The sequence below is a fragment of the Narcine bancroftii genome, chromosome 1 (genome assembly GCF_036971445.1).
Source record: "Narcine bancroftii isolate sNarBan1 chromosome 1, sNarBan1.hap1, whole genome shotgun sequence".
NCBI lineage: Eukaryota > Metazoa > Chordata > Chondrichthyes > Torpediniformes > Narcinidae > Narcine > Narcine bancroftii.
The window spans coordinates 210,202,159-210,215,065 of NC_091469.1; the positions used below are offsets into that span (position 1 = coordinate 210,202,159).

General features: G+C 38.3%; 1 protein-coding gene and 1 long non-coding RNA gene across 3 annotated transcripts in view; one reads left to right on the forward strand and one right to left on the reverse strand.

The window, feature by feature from the left end:
- The window catches only part of LOC138738840 (uncharacterized), a 76,087-nt gene extending 69,081 nt beyond the window's left edge, over positions 1 to 7,006 (forward strand). The window contains exons 2-3 of the long non-coding RNA XR_011341812.1: positions 2,906 to 3,036; positions 6,280 to 7,006. This is a non-coding gene — a long non-coding RNA (uncharacterized lncRNA). The remainder of the gene's footprint in view (positions 1 to 2,905; positions 3,037 to 6,279) is intronic.
- The window catches only part of dtwd2 (DTW domain containing 2), a 182,032-nt gene continuing 174,090 nt past the window's right edge, over positions 4,966 to 12,907 (reverse strand). Inside the window, exons 5-6 of one of the 2 annotated variants that reach the window (XM_069889887.1) lie at positions 9,768 to 9,896; positions 4,966 to 5,632 (exon numbers count right to left, since the gene is read on the reverse strand). In XM_069889887.1, the coding sequence (XP_069745988.1) occupies positions 5,471 to 5,632; positions 9,768 to 9,896 (291 nt within the window). In that variant the 3' untranslated portion in view covers positions 4,966 to 5,470. Of the gene's footprint in view, positions 5,633 to 8,834; positions 9,581 to 9,767; positions 9,897 to 12,907 lie in introns of those variants that run through there. The other variant, XM_069889896.1, reaches the window with a different exon arrangement.

A 12,907-nucleotide genomic window follows, 5' to 3' on the forward strand; every position in this document is an offset into this window, starting at 1 on the left:
CCAATGCATCTCTGCTTTGAGGCTCATTGCAAATCCATTGTTCACCTTCAAATGACTCCAGGACGAGATTGAATTGTGTAAAGGGTCAGTGCAGCAGGTAGCCTCTGGTCAATGTGATCTTGGAATAATCTTGACAAAGTATCCGATAGAATATTTTCATTGTTATTGAAATATTTTTCTGATAATTTATCTGTCTTTGGAATTAAACATTGCAGGAGCACTTTTAAGGGGATTAGGGACAACTGGAAAGAGGTAGCTAGTGCTAAGGCCTGATGATTAGACTATATCAAGCAGTGATTTTCAACCTTTTCCTTTCCACTCACGTACCACTTTAAGTAATCCCTATGCCGTCGGTGCTCTGTGATTAGTAAGGGATTGCTTAAGGTGGGATGTGAGTGGGAAGGGAAGGTTGAGAATCATTGTCAATGGCCCATTTCCTTTGGAGTTATGAAACCATGTACATAACAAGTCAATGAGGTGCGATTAAAACTGGTTTTCAAACCTTTCTTTCCACCCGCATACCACTTTAAGTAATCCCTTACTAATCACAGAGCACCTATGGCAGATGGATTACTTAAGGTGGTACATGAGTAGAAAGAAAAAGTTTGAAAGCCACTGTTATATACCGTAAAAACACAAATTCTGGAGGAGCTCAAAAGTTTGTCATAGGTTACAACAGGATATGGGCAGGGCTGGGTGGAGAAGTGATAGATGAAATTCAATCTGGATAAGTGTGAAATGATGCACTTTAGGAGGTTGAACTTGAGGGTGGAGAATGTGGTTAATCGTAGGAACCGCAAGATCTTGGTGTCCAGGTCCAAAGATCCCTCAAGGTGGCCATGCATGTTGATAAGGTGATTCAGAAAATGTATAGTGTGCTGGTCTTCATTAGTCAGGGGAATTGTGTTCAAGAGCATGAGGTAATGTTGCAACTGTGTAAAAGTCTGGTTGGACCACACTTGGGAGAATGGCTTTTGGTTCTGGTCACATCATTACAGGAAGGATGTAGATGCTTAAGAGATGGTGCAGAGGATATTTAACAGAGTGTTGCCTGGAATGGAAACAGGTCTTAAGTATGGTTGACTGGGCTTTTCTCTTTGGAGCAACAGGTGATAAGAGTTGACAGTAGAGGTATATCAGATTTTGAAGGTCTAAGATAGAGTAGACAATAGCAAATACCAGAAGGCTCCATTTTAAGGTGAATGGAGGAAAGTTTAGGGGAGATGTCAGAGGTAGGTTTTTTTTAAAACCCAGAGAGTGGTGTATGCCTGGAATGCATTTCCGAGGTGGTGGTAGTCACTGGTACAATGGGGAAATTCAAAAGACTTGTGTCTATCTAGGATGTAAGAAAAGAGAGGGAAAGGGGTGTGAGGTAGGAAAAAAATATATTTTTGTGAAGTACCCTTCATGTTTGAGACAAAAATTATTTTTTCCTTTATTTCCCCCTGTGCTCCACTTTTAAATTTATAATCAAACAATTCACACGTGATTGAAGTGCACACTCCAGATTTTATTCAAGGTTATTTGTAGACATTTTGGTTTGACCATGTTGAAATTACAGCACTTTGTTTGGACACCTGCTGACAATCTTACAGACCTTGATGACCTGCTGAGTTTCTCCAGCATTGTGTTTTTACTTCAACCACGGTGTCTGCAGATTTTTGTGTTTCACTTCCACCAGGCAGAAGAGGTTGTGACCAGGATGATGAAGGTCCTTTCTGATGTGGACTTCCTTCTTAATGCAATATAATTAATGGAACCTGGTTGAGATGCTCTTTTGGCAATTAAGTTGTTTTTAGTTTAGTCGCTGACACTTGCAGTTCCATGTTTGTTTTTAGGTATTTCTGGTCTTGGGCTTTCTGACTTAATTGTTATAAACATTATTGCTTGTAACCACTTGCATTTCAACAAAAGCTTCTACTGATTCTTGATATGTAGTTGAAAATTCATTTCCCCTGTAAGTCAAAACCAGCATAGGAATCAATATTCTTGTTGACCTTGCTGTAAAGTTGTGGTAACTTTTAATCATATTATTTGGGAAAGGTTTTAATACTTGTTTCCTGGTTAGATAGCATACATTATTATCTTGATTCCAAATAATAACTGTTAATTTTAGTTGGTTGCCTTAAAATGCAGATGTCAAGATGATGCTTTATGGTAATTAATAATGTATGTGTCCCTGTGATCCATCTGGAAGAAAAAGTGATGTAATCCAATATGATGCCTCAAGATATATCTTCAATATATTGTAAGCATGCCACTGCCACTTACTAACTTTTCAGGCATGCTTGAGTGGAAACATAATTGCAGTCTTGAGCCCCACCATAATTAAATGCAATTTGTATGGCAGATGAATTCTGAAAACAGGATTAATTGGAGTCTTATGGATTAGTGCCTGACACATTGTTAAAATACTTACTCCAGTATCAGAGTTAAATGTTGCAAGATGCTAGTTATATCACATACAAATAAATTGCTGTTCATGTTTCTTAGGATTTGTTTTCAGAATTAAACCTTTGACTTGAAAACAAAAGGTTTTTTTTTTAGAAAATACTGGTTACAAATTAATTTCAAGGATCTATTTAATATTTAAAATGAATAAAAGTGGCTATGTTGATAAGGCACATATGGCTGCAGAGATGACAAGGTCCCAGTTCAATTACCAGCCCATGTTGAACTACAGCAGAACTATATTAAAATCTTGCAGCACAAATGGAGGCAATTTCCCACACCACATCTGGACCAACTGCATAAAAGAGCACCATTTTCCAAATCCCCATGTCCTTGCCATACACTTTTAATTTTATTTAACTCTGCAGTCATTACTATTTCTACAAGGCCATTGCAATCCTTTGTGCTATGAATCCCACCTTCAATTTTTTTCTATCTTTCTGTTAAATAATAGAGCATGAATGCTGTCCCCCACTACCACAAATTTTGCAGTCAAGTATCCCACACTTGGGGACATCGCAGGTATCAGCAATGGGATAGCCTCATCCCAGGAGATCGGCCATTCTGACCACCATAAGTGACCAGGTAAGTGTAAGCCCACACTCTCCACAAATCTTTCCAACCTCAAACACCACCTTTCCATCAGACACCACAACTAGGTGGGTATCACAAAGTATCTGGCATTTGAATCCATGACCATGTAAGTATTGGCAGAGAAGGAGAGTAAACAATTGCTTTTTGTGGTCCCAACAATGGAATGCATGAATAATTTGTTGATATGTATACAAAACACCACGACACAGAAGCAGCACTGTCACGGTTAGAAACCGGTTAGGTTCAGCAGGAAAATGTGAGGCAGGACATCCACTTAAACAAACTGAAAGTGACAACCTTTTTTTCCCCCATCAAGGAGAACCATTTACTGCAACATTTCAGCTTCTGACAAACTTATTGCATCGATACCATGATGAGTTTATTGAATAAGATTATATTGTGATTGTAACTGTTTTTAGGTTAAATTAGCTCAATTGCAAAATTCAACTTTTAGTATGAGACTGACTTGTGCCCCCAAAATGACTTTTTACATCATATCAGCAAGGGGAAAACAGTATGCTCTTTCTCACACTCCTTTTATAACATTGCAGGGAATATGATCACATTCTCCTGGAGGGCTGTCATTGGGCACTCCTCAAACATGGTCCTACTCACAAAGGGCAGACTGCAGGTAACCAAAATACTTAGCTACATCTTTTGGCCACTCCCCATCACCTCCAATCCTCTATCTTCCTACCCCAGTGAAACTTAGAACACCAAGAACCAGTCCATTACTTTTCACTGTTCAGGTAACCCAGAACATTACTGAACTTCCTCTAAAACATCATTTCCAGTGCCCTGATCCTCATCTCTCCTTTCAAGCCACCAATTCCCTTCTTCCCCCCAAAACACCACAATTTTGCTGCTTTCCTTCGATACACTCTGAAGCTGCTGCACCTCCCAAATATTGTCTCCAAATCATGAGCATGTGTTCCCAACCTTTCCAAAATATGATCGCTGTCTCCTCAACACCCCCCCCCCCCACACTTCCCCCCAAATTATCAGCTTGCCTGCCTGATCTCTCCAAAATTGATTCTTCCAGCCTGTTTTCTGTCCAAGGACATTATGGCTGACCTCCCTATTCTCCATTCACACACACATTTGTTGAGGTCTAACGACCTCTCCAATGCATTCCCAGCTAAGGTCTGATCTCCTGAATCAATATGAGATAGGAAGGGCAGTTGGCACCTTTCAAATCCAAAGATATTCAAAACTCAATTCATTGCAACTGAACCTCAGCTGCAAATATCGATGATGTAGCAAAATGACTGTAACAGTCACTGTCCCACTATGTCTGTTCCAGACTAACACACACACACACACACACACACACACACACACACACACACACACACACACATACACACACACACTTTGAGTTGGACTAAACTCATAATTTGTCATTAGTGCATTGCAATGTTACACAGAACAGGCTGAAGTGTGGGGTATATCTCCCAAATATTGCCAAAAGTTTAAGAAATCCTTATTTTTGCATCTGCCATAGCTTTCACAAATTTATACCCTTGTACAGCTTATCTGATCTGATCCGTGCTCTGATAGAACATCTGAGTTTATCAAGGGCCCTGGTCAGAAAACAAAAATCACTAATGATCCAGAACAAGTTAACATGAATATAAAAGACCAAAATTTATGAATCTGAACACACAAAATGCTTGGTGCACTCAAGACCCCGAGTTAATTGGAAGGCACACTTCACTAGTAACCAGAATAGGCCTGGGGGTGGGGTGGAACTAATTTTAGGTTTAGTTGGGGGAAGGAAAGACCATTGTAATTCCTGCTTAGCCCCAAGAAAGATCAAGCAAGATTTACTGAAATACAATTCCAAAATCCCGCTTACTTTTTTAATGCAAGGTAATATATATTTAAATAAAATGAACAGTGAAAAGGCATCCAGAAAGGTTTGATTTCAACATCATTTTATTGAAAACAGATACAAAAGTAAAGTGGTACCTCATTGTACTATCTCTGTATTCTTTCATAGATGTGCGATTATTGTAAATAAATCTGCAAATTAAGTTCCAGAAATTGTCACATTTCTAAATCAGGTCACGGGGAATTGCCATTCAAAAACAAAATAATCTCCCAAGCACTAAATTGAATTTCCCCCACCCTGCATCACCTTTACAAAGATCCAATTCCAGAAGAAACTCCATTAAAATCAATAAATAAGATTTCTGATCAACTTTTGTACCTAAATTATGGAAGTACCACAGAAGAAGTCCTGAGGAAACATAAGCCTAGCAAATTTCCTCTCATGAGTAATAGATGTAAAAGTTAGTTAAAACTTTATGAAATCTGATGTCCACTTGAAGTTAAAATCCAGAGCTCCAGAAACAGAAGACGACAGAGAGTCAGAAAATATCCATTCACAAAAATAATGTCATACTAAAATTTTATTCATCTCCTATTCTTTGACTAATCGTTCCATTCTATTAAGTTTCCGTTTATTCTTTGGCATTGGTTTAGCATACAATCCATTCTTAATCAGATGTTCCTTACTGTGATGGACTTGAGCTCCATGCTGAAGCTGGATTGAGCACAATGCCTGAAGGGGGCGCAGTATAACCTGCAAGATTAAGACAACAAAAGCACCTGAAATCCCTCTCAGTAATGTAAGATTAATATTTTAATACCTTTGATAACACTGGACAACAAAGATTTTGCTTCCCGAACACTTTTGGGTGCATTTTGGGGTACTGATCATAAAAATCACCTAAAACTTCCTATCACATACTGTTTTTAAGATTATAACCTATTTTGTGATTTCCTGCACATTTTAAGTTCACAAAACAAACTGTTTTGGTCAGTCCAAGCATGCTTGGGTATGCACTTAGTGCAGATGCTGTGCAATTGTTGTCTTAGGCCAGGGCAGGCTTAGTCAGCATAGATGCAGGCAGGCTATAAAAGAAGCTCACATATAAAGATGCTGTGGATTACATTGATGTAGATTGAATGCATGTTGATGCATGTTCTTCAGGCAATAGTAGAGAAGGTACATAACAAATAGCATTTATTAACTTCAGCAGAAATATCTTGTCAATGTCACAAGAGCAGTGATACATTCTGTTACATTTGTGACAACTATACAATTCATGCTAAATTCGATAAAAGTTAATTTAATGTTTCTCCAACTTCCTACGTAATACAGCAAATATGAACATATCTTTGTGATCATTGTGAAGTTGTGTAACATAATCCCCAATTTCTTTTCAGGAAGCAAACCTTTTGAAAAAAATTGCTGTCCAGCGTAATAGCAGTTAAGGTAAAAGCGATATTCTGCTTGATTAATAAATCAAACAAGAAAGAAGTCTTGCAAGTCGTAAGGTCACTGATAAACAAATAAATATGGTACTCAATTGGCATGGAGTGTGACTGGACAAACCACAAGATGACAGCCAATTCACTTGTTAGAATGATTCCATGAGATGGTCACATTGAATGAAAGAATTGTCCCAATTTCAGTTGTGGCACTTATTAATTGTAACTGCACAGTATAAAATTGCAAACTTCACTGTTATTCATTGCTACATTATTCAAGCCACTCCTTTTCATGCAGTTTTGCTTGAAGTGAAAGTTGCAAAAGAGTCATACTCATGTAACTTCACTCCACCCACTCGTGTGTACATCTGCATAACCACACCAATCCATCCACACGTGACATTTATTTCATGAAAATAAAGGAGTCAGAGAGGAAATGGATTCCAGATTTATTGTCAGAGTACATACATGACTTCACATACAACCCTGAGATTCTTTTTCCTCCTGACAAGGTAGAATTACTGCTTAGTGGCAGTGCAAAAATAAAACTGTCCACAATCTACACAGGTAAACAAATGTAAACAATTGACTGGTTAATTCAGAGAGGAAAAAGAAACAAACATTAAAGTGTACAAGTGAGAGTCCTTAAATGAGTCCCTGATTGAGTTTGTTGTTGAGGAGTCTGATGGTGGAGGGGTAGCAGCTGTTCCTGAACCTGGTGGTGCGAGTCTTCTGGCACCTGCACCTCTCTTCTGATAGTAGCAGCGAGAACAGAGTGTGTGCTGGGTGGGGTGGATCCTTGATTATTGTTGATGCTCTCTGATGGCAGCAATCTCCGTAGATGTTCTCAATGGTGTGATGTCCTGGCCCGTGTTCACTATCTTTTCCAGGGCTTTACGCACAGGGGTATTAGTGTCCCCATCCCAGACAATGATGCTGCTGGTCAGCACACTTTCTACCAGACACATGTAAACATTTACCAGGGTTTCTGCAGTGATACCAAACCTCTGCAAACTCTGAGGAAGTAGAGGGGCTGACGTGCTTTCTTCACAACGCTCTTCGAGTGTTGGGTCCAGGAAAGATCCTCTGAGACAGTGACTCCTAAGAACTTAAATTTGCTCAACCTCTCGACCTCTGATCCCCGATGATACTGAATCGTACACATCTAATTTTCCCTTCCTGAAGTCAACAATCAGCTCCTTAGTTTTAGTGACATTGAGTGTGAGGTTGTTGTTGGTGCACCATTCAGCCAAGTTTTCAATCTCCCTCCTAAATGCTCACTCATCACCTCTTTTTAACTTTAAATTTAAACAAACATACAGTATGGTAACAGGCCATTTCACCCCAAGAGTCCGTGCTGCCCAATTTACTCCCTATTAACCTACACCCCCGGAACATTTTAAACAGTGGGAGAAAAACAGAACCCCCGGAGAAAACCCACACAGACACAGGAAAAAATGTACAAACTCCTTAGAGACAGCTCAGGATTCGAACCCTGGTCCTGATTGCTGGTGCGGCAAAGGTGTTGCATTAACCACTACTCCAACCGTGCTGCACTTTTTGTACAACCCATTACTGTGGTATTGTTAACAAATGTTTAGATGGTGGTGTTGTCGTACCAAGCCACACAATCATAGATGTAAAGCAAGTAGAGCATGGGGCAAAGAATACAGCCATGTGGTGCTTTGGTACTGACACCAATTGTGGAGGAGAGGTTTTTACCAATTCTCAACTAATTGTGGTCTGAAGGTGAGGAAATGAAGGATCCAATTGCACAGTGGGGTGCTGAGTCCCAGGTCATGAAGTTTGCTGATCAGTTTTGAGGGGATGATGGTGTTAAATGCTGAAATGTTGTCAAAATAGAGCATCCTGATGTACTCATCTTTGCTGTCCAGGTGTTCAAGGACTTTGTGTAGAGTCAGTGAAATAGCTGAAATAGGTGAATGAGAATGTATCCATGTCGGCTCTCAGTCAGGAGCTGATATGCTTCAACACCAGCCTTTAAAAACACTCATCACTGTTCATGTGAGGGCCACTGGTCGATAGTCATTTAGACAATACTCTTCTTGGGCACCGATGCAATTGATGCCTGTCTGAAACAAGTGGACACTGCACCTCATGGAGTGAGACGTTGAAGATATCCATGAACACCTTGGTAAGTTGGTCAGCACAGATTTTTAATACTCGGCCAGGTAATCCATCTGGGCCAGATGCTTTCTTTGGATTCACTCTCATGAAAGCAGTACGCACTTCATCCTCAGATACAGATAGGATGGGATCATCAGGGGACATGGGGGCATACAGCGATGGTTCTTTCTTGTTCTTGTGTTTGAATAGGATGTAGAAGGCATTCAGAGATGTAGAGAACTATAGAACAGTTAATCAGGCATCAATTATCTTGTTCTGGAATTGTCAAAAAGTAACTGATAAAATTATTGCACTGTTTTATGAAAGTGAAATTAAGTTTGACAAATCTAAAAGTCATTTGAATCTAAATAGCAGCATCAGTATAAATAACTTGATTTTCCAAAATGCATTTATTAAGGTGCTAGACAAAAGTTTATTCCAGAAAATAATCAAGTGTGGTTGAGTCAGAAATTACCGCGGATACAAGGCTGGTTAGTGGATAGAAATTTAATTAAATGCTTTCTGGCTGGCAGAATTTTGACAACAGGTATCCATGAGGATCAATAATAGCCTCAGCTATTTACAATTTATCTTCACGACTTAGATGAAAAGACAAAGACTATTCTCTCTGTTTATGAATGAATCGTTGCCATCTGGGTGCGCAAGTTCAAAAAAAATGCAAAGGAAGAAAGATAGATGAAATGAAGGGAAAACAGTGCCACGGATTATTCATTTTGGTAGGAATAATTTTAACCAGAATATTTCTCAAAAGTGAGAACCTAATGTAAAAGGATGTGTGTGTATCCTTGTATTTAAAATATAAAAGTGATTAGGATGATTTGAAATAAAGTGATTAGGATGATTTGAAATAAAGTGGTTAGAGCATACAAGTATGAAAAGATTGCTTCAATTCAATGTCTTTGTTGAAATAATACCCAAATGTCACATTCAATTTCAATCTTACTTGACCTGCCTTTTAAAAAGAGATTCGGTGAAATGGACATGCTTATACTGAAATTTAGTGAATGAGGGGCAATCTCATGGAAACATAATTTTCAGAGATGAATTGACTGAGTTGTTGTGAAAAATTTTCATCCGGCTGGAGAGTCTAGAATCTGAGTCATAATCACTGAAAAATAAAATACATTTCATAAATTTAAATATATAGTTTACAGTCATATTTCTGTTTCATTAAATTCAAACAATCTTGTAATACTTTTGATATTATAATGAGAGCCTTGACAAAAGTTCTACATTCCTCTCAGAGTAACTCGACAACAAACAACCGTGAAATAATGACTCTTAATGCTGCTTACCTCATGAATGCAATGGTCCTTTTCCACAATGGACAGGGCAAAGGCTGCACACTCCAGTGTAGAGAGACAAGTATTATTTGGCTGAGTTCGAATTATGTACTGGCTTGATAAACTGGTTTTGAGTTGAACCTAAAAACAAATAGAATGAGAAGCACATTTTTATTTCCAAGTTGATATAATAGTTTCCTGATAACATCAACCTCCTGAATATATAATCCTATTTTGCTTAATAAAACATGCTATTTAACACAAACATGCTATTAAAGAAAAAATTACAAATCTGATAATGATCCACAGAAAACATGCCAAACATAAAAGCACAGGTGAATCACTTGCCACAGCATCTCTGACCTCTTGTTAACATGGCATTTCTGTGGGTGCTTAAGTTAAGTTTCCAGTCAGTGGTGACCCCTTTGGATTTTCACCCCTGGATGATTATGGGTAAGGAATCAAATAGAGCAAATATCCTTGCAAAGTCAAAGAGACATAATTATACTCATTAGTTGGAAAGAAATTATCCCTGGTCATCAACCTGGACCAATTTTGCTGAAGCAAAAGGGTCATGGTGAATTTATTTTTTTGGACTAGAGCGAGATTATATAGTGGCATCCCCATGGCATGTTGCTTTAATAAACTCGATTTGGGTGCAAGACACTGCTATATTTGTCAGACACAAAACCCCAGCACTATGAAATCCACAGGATTAGTGATACATTTCCCATAGAATATATACTCCCCAGTGGAATGAGCTATTCATGGCAGATGAGGGTTTATGTGCGGAAATGTGAGTTGATGCATTTCAGGAGGAAGAATAAGGAACAATGTGAGGAGTTTTAGGGTCCTCATTTAAGAAAAAATGCACTGATGATTCAAAGGAGGTTGGCTAGGATGATTCTGGGAATGAAAGGGTTAACATATGAGGAACATTTGACAGCTTTTGGCCTAAACCTTTTAGAATTTAGGAGAATAAGGGGTGTGGGGGGGAAGATCTCAATGAAACATTTTAAATGTGGAAAGGTCTATTCAGAGTAAATATAGAAAGTTTTTTTCCCATGGTGGGAGTATCTTGGACAAGAGGGCACAACTTCAGGATAAAAGGGCATTTGTTTAGAACAAAGATGTGTGGGAATTTCTTCAGCCAAAGGGTGGTAAATCTATGGAATTTGTTCCCACAGGTGGTTTTGGAGGCCAGGTTATTGGGTGTATTTACAACAAAGAAAGACAGGTTACTGATTAGCCAGGCCATCAAAAAATATGGGGAAAAAATTGGACAGTGGGGCTGAGTGGTGAAATTGATCAACTTGTGATTAAATGGCAGGGAGACTCAATGAGTTGAATGGCCTATTTCTGTTCTTAAGTTTTATGGATTCAGGATATATGTGGACAAATTGTTGAAAGAAGCAAGGCTGGTTAAAGAAGTGGTTAACCAGGCATACACTGTTCTGGACATGATCAAAAGAGGCATAGCATGCAAATCATAATGATCCTTTATAAGCCTCAAATATGCCATTGTTTTCTCCATTAATAGGAAGGATATGTAGGCATTAAAAAGTGAATCTCTTTTAGAGATTTATGAGAAAGATTCCTCAGATGAGGGGCCACAGTTAAAAAGGACATCCCAAATATTGTACCGCAGGCTGGATATCATCTCATCCCATAACATTGGCTGTACCAAAGCTTGCAGACACCTCTTGATATCACACGGTGTAACTAATCATAGAAAAATTACATTTGTGATGGTCCGTGCCTCAGGTGGAGGCTGAAATGCATTGTTCAATCAGGATTTCTGGCTGGTCTCTTGAACCTGTGTGTCGGGCTCTGATAGCACTTCATCTACTAAACAAAATATCCTGTGGTAAGATTCTAAGAAGTATCAGTGATACTTATCTCACATAAACATTTTAGTTTTCAGTTGTTTTATTTACATAATAGAATTAAAATCCAATCCCAACAAAACAGCCTAAGACTTTTAGATTTGTACATATGGCAAACGTCAATATCCTGGTAACATACTGTCATCAAGGTATAAATAAATTAGATTTTTCTGGAAAGAGTGCATTAAGTGAAAGTAATGCAAAGTGACAGTTTAAGAGCTGCCTGTTTATAGATTCCATGGGGATATCCAGTCAGAGACCTGCTGTAAATATATGTCACAATAACTCTGGATTTTTGCTACGTCATATGCCTATTAACTGGATCTTCTGCCTCCTTCAGTCAACATCAGGTTGTCCATTTTTTTTTACACTGAACACCTCTCTTACTCTCTGTCTCTCGTTCACACACGCACGCGCACGCATGGGCATGCTCCAATCTGGATGCAAATACACTCAATAGTGCACCCATTTTTATGTGTTGACAGTTCCATTGTTCAATTGTAAAATCTGCAATGAATTAATGCAACAACACAGTATTTTCAAATGTATTTGCTTTAAAATAATCACTTCAATAAAAACAAACCCTGCATTTATGTGGTATCCTGTTGCAGAAAATGGGCCAGTGTGAATGACAAACATTTTTATCAACATTCTTATCCATCACCTCTGAGTAATCTGATTTTAAATGACTGAATTAATGTAAAGCATTCAAGTAGTTATTAATGTACAGCTAGTTGAATATAGTAGTCAGTCCTTTATAAATTAAAAATAAATTCTTTTAAATGATGCTCATAAGAGTTTGTGGCTCTTTTACACCCTGCAAACAAGCACACTTTGTGGAAACATTTAATTGCCTCCAGAGTGATGCTTTCTAAACTGGAATAAAATATTTCAAAAGGCCGTTAATGGTTATATGGTTATATGGTCAATGCAAGTATCTCCCTCTTTACAAAACTAGAGTGTTCTTAGGAAACCTTTCGTAAGCTGAAATGGTGTAAAGTGAAGACCCATTCACTACTATTGGAGGCTATTTTTGTAAAAGCGAAAATCCATTCAAATCCCTATGTAAAAGTTCATTTTCGTAATTCGAGTATTCGTAAAGCGGGATATACCTATATACTCTGTCACAATTAAAGCACAAATTGTTTTCTGTCTTTTACACAAGAGAAACTGATGTCCAGCAAATTGCAAATAATCTTGTTAGAGCAAGGAGCTTTAGATATGATTCTCTAGACACCAACTGGACCAGGATATTCTAGTCAGTTT